The following is a 13940-nucleotide window of genomic DNA, read 5'->3' as shown; positions in this document are numbered from 1 at the left end:
GCAGGGGAGAGGGACAAGCCAATGGCCTGCTGAGTGGGGAGCCTACTGCGGGACTCCATCTCAAGACCCCGAGATTATGACCTGAGCCGAAGTCAGACCCTTAACCGACTGAGCCCCCAGGTGCCCCTGTAATTACTTTTTCAAAAGCAAATTATTTTTCAAATAGCAGAGATAAGATCCAGATAATTTTTTTTTTATCCCTGCTTATATTACTTTTCTTTTGATGGATAGAAGAACCTGTAATTTATCACTGTTCTTGTAAATGCCATAGATAAGCTCTCAGGTTCAGAATCTAACTTAGTGGTTGGGATCTAACTGAGCTGCTACTATGAGAGTATGTAGATGCTAATTTTGGTGAGGGAGCCCAGGAATACACAAATACCACCTTGATCTAGCCATCCATCTTAGTCAACCATGAGGTTCCCTAAGTAAGGTGAGAACCCAAATTACAGTAAGTAGAGATGGGATATATATATGCCCAGGCATCTGGCTCCCGTCCCTATGCCCTTTGCTTTATCTAATACAACACTCTGGAGGCCGTGACCTGTGGACTTCAGCTTGGAATCAGTGCTTTCTGTACTGGAAGAGGGAAAACAACATTTTTATCAACTTTCCTTGAAGTGACTTCTGGGTCATTGGAATCTTAGGGGAAGTTTGATGGGATAGGACTGCTAGGTAAGGTTTTTCTCTCTGGAAACCAAGAGAAACTTTTCCTTGGTGTTTTCCTGATTTTGAGGACATGCTTTGCAGCTACATCTGTCACCTTGTCATGGAGGGAAGAGGCAGTAATTCCAGAAGAGCCAACTCGAACATCAAGGGCTCAATGAACCAACCTTGCAATTGGCAACTTTGCCTTCGTGGTTATATGAGAGAACAGCGTTCCAACGTGCTTAGACCACTTCAGGTTCGGTCTTCAGTCGTTCACTTCCTTGCAGCCACCCCGTTGTCCTGTGGTCTGCGCTGGTTGCTCTCTGGGCTGTGGTGCAGCTGTCATCCTAGGGCTCCCCTGTAGTGATCCCAGGACTTCCCTTCACCTTGCTTTTGGAAGCTCCCTGTATCCTGAATCTTGGCCTCCTGTTTTTAATTTACTTTCAAAATGCTGAGGAAATCCTTTAGTGGTTTCCTGAGAAAAGGCAAGTGGGAGGTCAATTTTTAGAATCCCTGTGTCTGAATGTCATTGTTTTATAGTCACACTTGAATATAGAACTCTAAAGATAATATCCTCTCCCTCCTCATCCCAATTTGAAGATCTGACTTAATCGTACTCTGACGTCCAGTGCCATGCTTGAGAAGTCTTATGCCACTGTTATCCCCAGTCCTTTGTATAGGATCCATTTTTTTGGTCTCTGGAAGCTCTTTTTTTTTTTTTTTTTTTTTTTTAAAGATTTTATTTATTTGACAGACATAGCGAGAAAGGGAACACAAGCAGAGGAGTGGGAGAGGTAGAAGCAGGCTTTCCACAGAGCAGGGAGCTTGATGGGGGGCTCAATCCCAGGACCAAAGGCAGGCGCTTGACAACTGAGCTACCCAGGCGCCCCTCTCTGGAAGCTTTTAAAATCGACTCTTTATCCTGGGTAGTCTGAAATTGCATGCTCATCTGCCCTGTTGCCTTGTCCTAATTAATTGTGCTGGGCCCCTTAATTGTGAGGAATTTGAATTATTAATTTCCTCCTCTCCATATTCTCTCGGTCTATCAGGCATTCCTAAGTAATTAGATATTTGACTGTCCATGTTTTTATGCTGCTTTTTAAATTCCTCAATTCCATTCTCCAGCCCTTCTGTTAACTTTATATTGGCCATAGTTTTAATTTCCAAGAATGTTTTCTAATTGTTCCTTTTTGTTATGTCTTGCTTGGTTTATGGCAACAATATCTCATTTTTAAGTTATTAGATTTTTTTTTTTTTAAGTTTCTCCTAGATCCCTTCTGGTTTTTGCTATTCCACCTTCACGTATAGGCTTGTCTGATGGTGTTATTTGAAAGGGACTAAAAAGCTTATTGGCATTAAGGTAGGGCATACTGACTAGTGGGTTTCACTGTGTAGTGATTAGGTGAGCCAGGCTTTTCACTGGAGGGACTCTCAAATGGCAGAATCTGAAGTCTTTTCTGTTTTTCTCTTGTCCTAGAGAAATATGGGGAGGGGGGGTAGAAATAATGCCTAGCCTAGCTGGCATTCTGTAAAGTTAGTGACAGAGGGGAAAATATAATTTCTCGATTAAATGATTTCTTTGGTTACAGCTTTCAAAGGGTTTTGTAATTGCCTAGATCCTGGCTTAGGAATTCATTCCAGGCTGGCTCTTTGGTTAAGCTCTTCAAACCCAGGTTCAAATCTGATGTCTACCACTTAATTATCTGCGACTTTGTATAAGCTACTTAACCTTTCATAGCCTATTTACAGTAAGGGTGGTATAGGTTTAGTAAGGAGTCCCTAATCCAAGATTTAGAGTTAATTCTAGTATGTAGTGACTAGCACTGATTCTTTTCCTCTGCTCATCTCTTTAGGCTGGTCATGCTCTAATAATCTTTTTAAGTCCAGGAGTTTTTCATCTCTTAGCTTTTCTTCTAATCACATCACCTAGCTTGGCCTTTAAGATAATTAACTATATAAACCTTTTAAGGTTTGATACTAGTTTGTCTTTTGCTACTTCTGTAGCCAAAACTACATTCTAGGCATGTTTTGTTCACTTAAAATGCCTTTTATTTAGTCCCCTTTAATCTCTTGTCATTGTTTCTAATCCAAGCAAAGGACATAATTTTAGGTGCAGATCTCAAGTGACTTTGGGTTTTGATCTGTGATGGACTTTTTTTTCCTTCTAGTTCTGTCCAAGTTTTGTACACAAGAGCACTTGCTTCAATGCCTAGCTTATACCTGTCTCTAGGCAGCCGCCCCAAGGCCAAACTGAGGAGCAGACTAGGTCTTTCAGCATAGGCGAAAGCAACAACTTGTCTATCATTTCACAAGATCTTATGCCTTCAATTTATAATATAAGCTTAGAAAGCAGTTGTCTTGTGAAATCATTCTGCCCCCAACATGCACACGCCAGGTACTATTATAAAAATAAGCCATATTTCCATTTCTAATGAAGACCAAGTGCACTGAGCCAGAAATGTGGTTTAAATTCTTAATAAAAGTGAAGACACTGGGCTGAGCCTATAATATAAGGATGCTTTTCCCCACTACTCATTATGCTTGAATGGCACAGCTCTCCTTTCCACTTAAGGACGTGCCTACAATACAAACCCTGCCCTTCTCACCTAACAGGAATCCATTTTTTTCCCTTGTAATCTCTATACACAATTGGGGGCTGAAACTCACAAACCCAAGATCGAGAGTTCTATGTTCTTCCAACTGAGCCAGCCAGGTGCCCCAGGAATCTATTTCTTATACTGTGGCTTTGAAATATCTTTTTACCTCCACAAGAAATGACAGATTGCCCCTTTATGACGAGACCTCAACATAAAATACTGTCTCCACAGGAATGAGTTGTCACCTTTAAAATTTTCCGTTATCTTTGTGGTAGTGTAACTGTCTTTAGCAAACAGCAGAACACTGCAGGTGGAACACTGTTTTACATGCTTGTAACAAACCCTACCCCTCCTCTATTGGCTTTCATTTCTCTGAACTTCTACATCATGGAAAGGCTAACACAATTAACTTTAAACAAATTTTTATTACACAAAGGTTGTCACATAATTGGATATTTCTCTACTTTGTACACAATTATTCTTACTCTCCACAGAAAGGCTGCTTCTTAACTTTTCATCTGGTGATGGCAAACACTAAAATCCTGATTTTAACAGAATAGTAGTAAAAATGCCTCAGTGATTTAAGTTGAAAGCAGTACATTGGTACATGGCTCTTGCACTCAGTTATCAGGAATGTACAAATGTCTTTTTATTCAAAAATACAAAATAAATTATCTGTAGGCATGGACAATGACAACAGTAAACCATTATATGTTGTCAACTGAAACCAGTAACTGATGGTTATAGTGATTTTCTTAAACATCAGCCAGCCTTTTCTTTAGTCATTTCCTTCAACTGACTTCTCTGAAGTTATGGGTGAGGAGCACAGCGTGGGCTTCCTCTCACAGTTCATTAATAATGGTAAAGCACTATTCTAGGAATCAGAACATGCCGCCTCCCATACCCCCTCCCATTCCACCCATTCCGCCCATCGCTGGGTCCTTCTCTTCTTTAGGAATTTCGGTGACTACAACTTCTGCCGTAGTTAACAGAGAGGCCACTCCAGCAGCATCCAATAAAGCAGTTCTTACAACCTAAGAAAAAAGTTTGATAAAATAATTACCCTTTTTCTCAGTGAAAAATGAACAAGATTTGAACCAAGACTTCTTGAATTTTTAGAAAATGGTCAACTATTTACCTTTGTTGGATCAATGATTCCTTTTTCCACCATATTCACAAAATCTCCAAGCATAGCATCATAACCAACTTCTGGGGAACTCTGCATAATTTTCTCAACTATCAACGATCCTTCCACACCTGCATTCTTAGCAATGGTCATTGCAGGAATTTTGAGTGTTCTCTTAATAATTTCTATACCTAAAGATAACAAATTTTAGCAAATTTAGTTTCATTCCTTTGTAAAAATTACAACACAATTCTATTTGTGAGACTACTGAGAAAGGAAAACCCCAGCTGGGAAATTTCACAGTTCAAATCATTCCCCTCGAGAGACATGACTGGATCTTTCACATATTATCTGATTATCAGTGCTCTTCTATCTTTGTCATTCGGGAAGCTGCTTTGTTATTTATTGTTCTATTTAATGGGCAGCAGCAACATTCTACTAGACTAAAGCGAGGCTGCAAATCAACTCATTCATAGGGCAATTTTACCAATTTTTTGATCTTCATTAGTTGGAGTTAATGAATCCAAGGCTGGAATGCACCGAAGCAGGGCACAACCCCCTCCCAGAACAATGCCTTCTTCAACGGCAGCTCGTGTGGCATTGAGTGCATCTGTAACTCTGTCTTTCTTTTCATTCACTTCAACATCACTTGTCCCACCAACCTAAAGATTAAAAGAATCCCAGTTAGTATGGGCTTCTCCCATTCAAGATGCTGACCGGCAAGTCACTAAACAGCACCGGGTTTATTTTTAAAAGGTATGTAATAAAGGTTGCCTATTTGTTTAAAAACGACTGTATGATTAAACAGCTAACAGGGTGAGTGCTGTGTCCCACATCAGTCCAATACCAAAGTGTTCATTAACAAAACACCTTTTCCACAACAACACTTCTAAGATTCAATTCTGGTTTTAAGGAGGAAGAGTATATACTATCTCCATTTCCCAAAACATGTTGGTTACAAGGCACTATTAGGGAATATCACAGAAACAAGATCATTCTTGGGCCCAGAACCCAAGAGGCTCATTTACAGCAATGAATCTTACCTTCAACACAGCTACGCCATCTGAGAGTTTCGCCAAACGTTCATTCAGCTTTTCCTTTTCATATTCACTAGTTGTAATATCTAACTGCTCAATGATTTCTTGAATACGTTTTTCAATTTGAGCCTTATCACCTTTTCCTTTTAAGAGCATGGCATCATCTTTGGTCACAATGACCTCTCCAACTTTTCCTAAGTCGTGAGGCTGAACATCTTCGAGATTTAGAGTCAATCCTTCTTCCCCAAAAACCTACACAAAAACATTTAAAAGTGAATCAGCTGCAGGTTAGTTTTTCATTATACCAGGTTTATCAACAATACATCATGATAGTGTTCTGGTGAGAGAACCATCTTGTAATACTGTATTTCTCTGAAATGTGAGATAAAGATAATTCCTAGTCCAGATAAGCCTTGATCAAGTTTTTCACTGTACTTCCCACCTCTTACTTAATCCTCAATATAATCAGCTTCATTTGAGAAAGAATAAACTCCAACTTCTCCAAGGTCACTTTTGGTGGAACTGGGACTAGACCTTAGATCCTAAAATCTTCTAAGTCCTATATCTTTTCTACTGTTTTCTTAAAAACAGAGTCGTCAAATAACTCTATTCTTGGGCAAGACTCATGGCAAGTTAAAGAAGGCACCTTAGCACTCTTTAATCCAACCTTCACCTCGCAGATATCCAAGAGAAACACAACGTAAATAGTTCAGACAGTAATATCTCACTGTGGAAAACAATAAACTCTACCTATAAATTTTAGGCCTAGAAGTATAAAACATTCAGTAAACCAAGGTCACATATATTTTACTTACTGCACCACCAGTAGCAATAGCCATGTCTTTAAGCTGGTTCTTCCTATTGTCACCAAAACCTGGAGCTTTGACTGCCACAACCTGAAGACCAACTTTTAGCCTGTTAAAAACAGTTAATAATGAGACTTAAATTTAATAAAAACATTTGTCTATTTCTTAAGTTTTAAATATTATGATTACTTAGAAAACCACATTAAAAAAAAAGATTTTATTCATTTATGGAGAGTGAGAGAGAGCATGAAGTTGGGGAGACACAGAGGGAGAGGGAAAAGCAGGCTCCCCGCTGAGCAGGGAGCCCAATGCAGGGGTCAATCCCAGGACCCTAGGACTATGATGTGGGCCGAAGGCAGACACATATATTGAGCCAGCCAGGCGCTCCTGGAAACCACGCTTTGCTTTCTAACAACTTTTGGTCACATAAAGACAAGAAAGAGCAACTTTCCATTCATCCGTATTTGCCAATATCCAATTACCTTCTTCACAAATTGTCGGTTACTTTCCCATTAAACAGCCCGGGAACAAAAATGTTAATATAAACAAAAAACTTTTAAGTTAAACACAGTGATAACAATTTTATAGATTGTGAAAATCAGAACAGTTACTAATTACTAAATTTGGGGATCAAATGAGCATTTACCCCTATCTTATGGATTCTACATAGTATTAAATCAAGTTACTACTGGAATGACTATACTCTTCTGACTGAGCCAGGTAGGCACCCCAATAACACCCTAAAACACTGTTTACTGCATGAACTACCTGTCTTAAAGTCAGAATTAATACATTACAGGGGCGCCTGGGTGGCTCAATGGGTTAAAGCCTCCACCTTCTGCTCAGGTCATGATCCCAGGGTCGGGCCCCATATTGGGCTCTCCGCTCAGCAGGGAGCCTGCTTCCCCCCCCACCTCTGCCTGCCTCTCTGCCTACTTGTGATCTTTGTCAAATAAATAAATAAAATCTTAAAAAAAAAACATTACAGATTTTTAAATTAAATGAATAGACCTCAATTTATCTTAGGTTATGTGTCAATTCATTAATTAAAACTTTAAGAGACTATGTAATACTGACAATACACTTTGATCTAAAATTTGAAAAATACTTTACTTACTTCTTCCTATCCAAAATTACAATTGTGAAAATATTTTTCCAGAAACAAAAAGTCATTTCTTCAAAACAACTGTAAACATTTATAATAAAAATATAGACAGGACATACAAACTTAGACCATTTTATGAAAAACCTGCACAAAATACTAAGGACTTTCAAACAGACCCATTCAAAAAGAACGAACCATTATAATGGGACCTAGAGTTCATGAACCACACCTGTATTACACACAATGCTAGATACTAACACAAATGGTTCAATGTGGGGGTACATAATGGAGATTTCAAACATCAAAACAAAAAAATTGCCTTTCACTTGGAAATATAAACCAAATACCATGGCTTATTACCTATTCAAAACGAGTGTACTCAGAGCTTCTCCATCAACATCTTCAGCAATTATGACCAAGGGCTTCCGGTGAGCATTGGCAATTTCAAGAGCAGGTACAATGGACTGGACACTAGAAATTTTCTTTTCACTCAATAGAACATAGGCATCCTGGAATTCACATTTCTGACCTGCAAAAACAAAGAACCTTTCAAACCAACTTAAAAAGCTAACAATATTCTGCAAACAGCTGTAGTTTATTTAAATGAAAATCCTATAAACCACAATTTCAGTACATTTCAAGTGACTAATGAATTCATGCTTTTCCTTTCATTTCTTATTTACCGTAACTTTTGGAATACATATATATTTATTTTCTTAGAAGTATGACCTGGTAAATGCTTACAGTCTGACACACAAGCTATATTTTTAAAATTTCGTTTACTGACTTACCTTTTGAGGTATTAATAAAGTATGGAGAAATGTAACCTCGATCAAACTTCATGCCTTCAATAATTTCTAATTCATCATTTAGTGTTTTTCCATCCTATAAAAAATTCAGTTCGTTTTATGAATTTCGTTAAGGAAGCACAAAAAATTGTAATGATAGGCCAGATTAAGACACCCCACTGATCACAAGTGTTAAGTATGCAAATGCTGTAGGGCATCAACTCCAATTCTGCAAAAATTTCCAAAATGCGTATTTGAATTTTTACATCTAGAAGACAGTATCATTTAAGTTAGAACAAATTCATTCCTGATAGCAAAGGCTAAAAATTCACACAGAACTCAGTAACTACTCTAATGTACATAAATGCTAGCACTATGCATAAAGGACTCAAATATATGAAACATATAGTTTCAATTTTTGTATTTGAAAACTGTTTTGATGATCAATCTTTCCAAGCTATCATTAAAAACACTTGCCTTTACTGTGATGACACCCTTTCTTCCAACCTTTTTCATTGCATCGGAAATGATGTTGCCAATTTCTTTGTCTCCATTTGCAGAAATGGTAGCAACCTAAAACAATCAAGTTACTCTTCCAAGTTAAAAAGGTTAAGGCCAGCATCCTCAATCAGCTCCCCTCACTTTCCTAGTAACTTCCAAAGTGATGGGGTGCAGCAGGGGGCAGGGAAGAGAGTATGGACAATGATGATATGGTCTAATATCTCTAACCAAGCGTTGATTCTGTTTTCAATTATTTTTAAAGCGTTGATTCTGTTTTCAATTATTTTTAAATTCATCACTTGGCTACACTGTTATTAAAAGGTATGAAATAAACATACAACTATTCTTTTTTTAAAAAGGGAGGCCTTCCTCCGCCCCCCAAAAGTGGCAAAATTCTAACATGACAAAAAATTATGCACCTTTTGACAATTGGCCAAAGAATATTTTCCATAGAAACAAGTTTTACTCACAGCCATGTGGAACTGAAGTGGTAGCCCACTAAGACTCTAGTAATGGTCACTGCATTATTTTCAAAGGTTCTGTAGCAGTAAGAAATGCTTTCAATTGTGAAAATATTTTTTTCACAATATATTGTTAAATATATTGTGACTGGTTGGTATCATTATTCTGACACTGATATGTGATTATGAAATAATCACATTTATCATAAAATATGGAAAATCCTTACCTGAGCAATTTCTTCAGGGGTTGTCACGGGTTTAGACTGCTTCTTAAGTTCAGCAATTACGGCATCGACAGCTAACATCACACCTGATTCAAGAATAAATGCCATTATAATACTTACTCTCTAATGGTTCCGGGTCAGGTAAAAATTTCAATTCATGTTAAACGTTTTAATGTGTTAATAGCCTATACAATGCTTCTGTGCCAGCACTTTTCCTAATCTCAGGGAGCTGAATGGCATGCACTGAAACAAGAACCTTCATAGATCAATACAAACTCACAGGCCAAAATTATTTTGAAAACTGAACTAAGGAAAAAGAAGAGTGTGTAATTTCAAGAATCTCATCATTTAACTCATTCTGTGTAAACTATTCCCAATCCAATCATGTTGTATGTTTGCAACAGGGTGACCCAACACTTCTCTCAATTTAATGACACAGTTATACCCCTACAGGTTTTTTAATTACCTGAAATTTCCTCATTTAATCTATAATTATAAGCAATATATTTGTTTCAGCAGTCAACAGCATCACAACATGGATTTAAGAGAACCCAATTTTGTTCAGCTGGGGTTAGTGCTGGCTCTCCCTTCTTTGAGAAATGTAACTTCAAAAAAATCCAAAGAAAGGTGTATAGTAACAATCATTTTCTTGGAGAAGTAATCTTAATAACCTCAGTTAATACTTGTCCGTTATTTACAATCAGACTTGGAGAGAAGGGGAGAGAGCGCAGCGGCTGGGGGGGGGGGGGGGAGATGGGAGAGGGAGAGCGAGATTTTTAAGCAGGCTCAATGCCCAGCACAGAGCCCGGTGGGGGGGTTTGATCTCATGACCCTGAGATCAAGACTTGAGCTCAAATCAAAAGTCAGACACTTAACCACCCAGGTGGCGCCTGAGCCACCCAGGCGCCCTGAAACTGCTTTTAATGTAACACATTCATTTGGACCTCCAACACGGAAATAAATGGAATGCTGACACATCAGTGTGCTGGGGTGCCAATTTTGACGAAACGGTTACCAGCATCCCCTTTTACTCTCAAGTCTTCTTTTGGACAATAATATGCCCTAGAAATAAGTAGCAATTACACTTTCAAGATAGAAAAACCAAATTTTAATACTCAGCTAGAAAACGGCAGTGACAGGACTTAAGTCTATGTCACTATGAAGCTCATGCTGAAGAGCAGATCTTTAAATTGTGGCCTAGTTCCCCAAAGCAAGCAATAAGAAACAGAATGAAGACCAGTAATGTACCATGTGCTCTTAAGAGGTAAAAACAAGCAAAAAACAAACAGACAAAACCCCCTGCTTTTATATATATAGTAAAAAAACTGACATCCTGGTTGACTTAGTTTAGCCCTACTTTGTAAAATATCAAAACTGTATAATCTCTCTCTACGCTAATCCCCAGAAGTTTACTATTTTCAAGGTACACAGTACATGCTGTATCTTCCAATAATCTTTCCTTATGTGCTGCAGGAAGGGGGTTATGGAGCTCATAACACAGGGGAGAGAAGGACAAGTAATGTCTTAGTCCTATTTTCCTCCTTAACACCTAGCATAGCACATACCACGTAAGCCAAGAATCCAATCACTATTTGCTGAAGGAAAACTCAGATTTTATTTTTTGAGAGAGGAGAAACCAGAATCAACTTTTTAAGACACTTCAAAACACTGTGGTGACAATGAAGAGACTTTCCTACCTCTTCTGATTTCCACAGGATTAGCACCTTTGCTAATCTTCTCGAAGCCTTCCTTGGCAATAGAGCGTGCCAAAACAGTAGCAGTAGTGGTGCCGTCCCCAGCCTCTTCATTTGTGTTATTGGCGACATCTTGAACAAGTTTAGCGCCAATATTTTTGTATTTATCTTTTAAGTCAATTGACTTTGCTACGGTCACACCATCTTTTGTCACTTTGGGACTTCCCCAACTCTGTTCAATAATCACTGTTCTTCCCTATAATTAGAGAACAACAACAAAAAAATGTGACAGAACACATACTTTAAGTGCTATTTAGCTGAAAACACAATGAGCAGTTTTGAATAATAGGATAATTACTTCAAAGTCCCAACACAAATTGTCAATTTATCAGATCTGCAGCATCCATCTCAAAAGCAAATTCATCAGTATTCTCAGCTTACAGACAAAATGACCTCTTCTGTTGCCAAGTGCTTATTGCACGAGATTTTATGAACGATAAAAATCCTAGAGACTAAGAGATGTCATCTCATTAAAAACAACACCAACACCCCCCTCCAACAAACCCACACAAGATACACCAAAACACCTTGGTAGGTTATAATGAAATTTAAAAATATTCTTCACATAATTTATTGTTAAGTTTTGTCCAGTGCCTGCTACCTTTGATAGTAATGTGAAAATTTACTTTTAAACTGGCTTTAAAATGTAGCTACTAAAATACTAACAGTAAGCGAAGTGTAAGTCACTCTTCCAGGGAGGGCTGCTTCCATGTTAAATCTCAGTTATGGTGCAAACAGCATGGCAGCTTCTGTATCTGAACCAAAGCTGCTACTTGTGAGGCATGCCATGTTTTTATATATATTTTATATATACAGTATATAGCAACATTTTGACATTGGAGCTGTCAATCTGAAATCAAGCATCACTTGTGCACCACCCTCAAAGGCCTTCTCAAATTATTTGTTACCCCTCACTCACCAACCTCTCCGTGTTAAATGAGACTTAAAATAGTAAATGTGCTTTGGAACAGAATGGACAACAGAAAAATATTAAGTAAAACTAGCACCTACAAGCACATACTTGAAGTAGGACTGGAGATAAATTACATACTTCCGTCAATGGTATGAACTACTGGGAAAAAATCTAAAACTTGGAAGGTAGACTTCATCTCACTTGCCTATTTGCCAATCCTCTTTCATCTGTGAGTTACTACTCAGTTACATCATACATTACAGGAAACAAAGTTCCGCAAATTTTAAAGAAACAGTTTAAGTTTTAAGACCACTGTATCTAAGTAAAAGAAAAAAAAGATTAAGCAGTAACTGGGAACTCTTATGGGTATATTGGGATTTCTCAACAATGGATACGGAAGTACTTACCATTCAATAGCTTGGTGTGATTATCTGATAACATTAAAATATTATTCCTTAACTCAATACTATAAATTACAACAGAATAAAAAACATCAATACCTTTGGCCCCATTGTAACGGCTACAGCGTCGGCTAAAAGGTCTACACCTTGAAGCATTAAGGCTCGGGCATCTGCACCAAATTTTACATCTTTGGCATAGGCCCGAGTGAGATGAGGAGCCAGTGCTCTGGACACTGGCCTAATTTGGCGAAGGACTGCGGGTAATCGAAGCATTTCTGTGGAGGGAGGAAACAATCAGATTAGCAGTATATCAATACTAGCAGTACCTCTGTGTATTACAGCAAACATGGCATCTATACGCCACAACAGAACGAGAAACGTTTGATTTAAGTTGGATTGACCTCTGCCAGTCACTGCTCCCGGGCCACGGAAACTAGGTTCAGAACACCAAGTACCTGCGTAAGTCCCCACGTGAGGCCGTCCCCGCGCCTAGCCTAGAGCACCAGCACAAAGCACACCATCGCACTGCCCAAGGCCACCTACCCCGGCCGCTACAAACGAGTTACTCTTTCACCGCTAAAATAGCCTTGAGAGCAAATCCACTCCAAATGTCCTCCTGAAAAACCAAGTCTGCAGGAAAGGGGTGGGCTACAAACTAGAGCGACCAAGGGAGAAAAAACATTCCTGACGGTGCAAAAATCTGCTTAGCGAGATGTGTCTTCATGTATCCACTCAGGTTACTGTATCAGAGCAGCCCGCAGGGCCGCGATGCTGGGGGCTCCGGCCCGGCGCACTCCGCCCGGCCCCACGTGTCTTTCCTTTAGGACGCCCTCAGCAAGGTCAAGAGTGGAGAGCTGTCCGGGGGGCCAAAGGCGGCTGCGACCACCCTCCCCGGCGCCCTGCAGTCGACCAGGACAGGGTTGCCACGAAAAGCCCACGGGAATACACTCTCCCGATTGCACACGGAGTCCCGGGCAAGCCCTCCCTCCTGAGCCCTGCGCCAGCGAGGAATCCACGCCGCACGTGATGGGCACCGACATGGACCCGTGAGGCCTGGCCCGGCGCTCCGGGCCTGCGGCACCTGAGAAAAACCCTGGCTCTCGCCCTCCGACCCAGTCAGGCGGGACCACAGCGGGGGAGAGGGCCGGCTCGGGGGTCCGGGGCGCCGAGAGCGGCGGCGCGGGACGGCCGTGTACCTGCGGGGCAGCGGCGGAGCGCGCGCACGGTGAGGCAGGCCGTCGGAGACGAGTGAGGGACAGAGTGCACCGCGCGCACGGCAAAGAGCCCGTGTCCCCTCCCTCCGCCGCTTTCCCCCCGCCCCGCCGCACCGCGTGCGCGGGCGGCTCCCACCCCTTCCCGTAGGCCGGGGCCCCGCAATCGGCACAGGCCACGCGCTAGCTCCGCCCCTGCCTACCCGAGCAGCGCCGGGCCCGCGGGCGCAGCCTGCTCCAGCCGGCTTAGGCTAGTTCCCGGGCTGCACTCGGTTCCAGAACTTTCCGGGAAGCGCGGCGCGCTCTGTGGGTCAAGGTTCAAAGCGCGTCATTTCCGGGAGAGGGGCGAAGAGCTAGTACTTTCACCT

The 13940-nt window shown here is 40.6% G+C and overlaps 1 protein-coding gene across 2 annotated transcripts; it reads right to left on the bottom strand.

Annotated features, from left to right (window-relative positions):
* Positions 1-3650: 3650 nt before the first annotated feature.
* On the bottom strand, positions 3651-13885 carry HSPD1 (heat shock protein family D (Hsp60) member 1). Of its 2 annotated transcripts, none has more exons than XM_032860154.1 (12): positions 13776-13885; positions 12461-12636; positions 10991-11243; positions 9297-9379; positions 8585-8680; positions 8111-8204; positions 7680-7848; positions 6224-6323; positions 5415-5660; positions 4859-5033; positions 4384-4562; positions 3651-4279 (listed from the first exon to the last, which is right to left on the bottom strand). In XM_032860154.1, exons 2-12 carry the CDS (start codon positions 12632-12634, stop codon positions 4127-4129), a joined length of 1722 nt encoding a protein of 573 aa, XP_032716045.1. In that variant the 5' UTR covers positions 12635-12636; positions 13776-13885; the 3' UTR covers positions 3651-4126. The 2 variants fall into 2 exon arrangements, with proteins under 2 accessions (XP_032716045.1, XP_032716044.1); XM_032860153.1 differs by lacking the exon at positions 13776-13885 and adding an exon at positions 13558-13685.
* Positions 13886-13940: the final 55 nt, after the last annotated feature.

This window comes from Lontra canadensis, unplaced genomic scaffold, assembly GCF_010015895.1.
Source record: "Lontra canadensis isolate GAN:19392208 unplaced genomic scaffold, GSC_riverotter_1.0 scaffold18, whole genome shotgun sequence".
NCBI lineage: Eukaryota > Metazoa > Chordata > Mammalia > Carnivora > Mustelidae > Lontra > Lontra canadensis.
This window is presented reverse-complemented; position numbering and strand designations above follow the sequence as displayed.

What these genes read in the sequence shown, in the direction of transcription:
- HSPD1 (XM_032860154.1), bottom strand. Translation starts at nt 12,634, where the DNA reads ATGCTTCGATTACCCGCAGTCCTTCGCCAAATTAGGCCAGTGTCCAGA. An exon ending in CTTTATTAATACCTCAAAAG is followed by an intron (nt 7,849 to 8,110) that starts GTAAGTCAGTAA and finishes TTGTTTTTGCAG; the next exon opens with GTCAGAAATGTGAATTCCAG. An exon ending in AGTACACTCGTTTTGAATAG is followed by an intron (nt 6,324 to 7,679) that starts GTAATAAGCCAT and finishes TGTTTTTAACAG; the next exon opens with GCTAAAAGTTGGTCTTCAGG.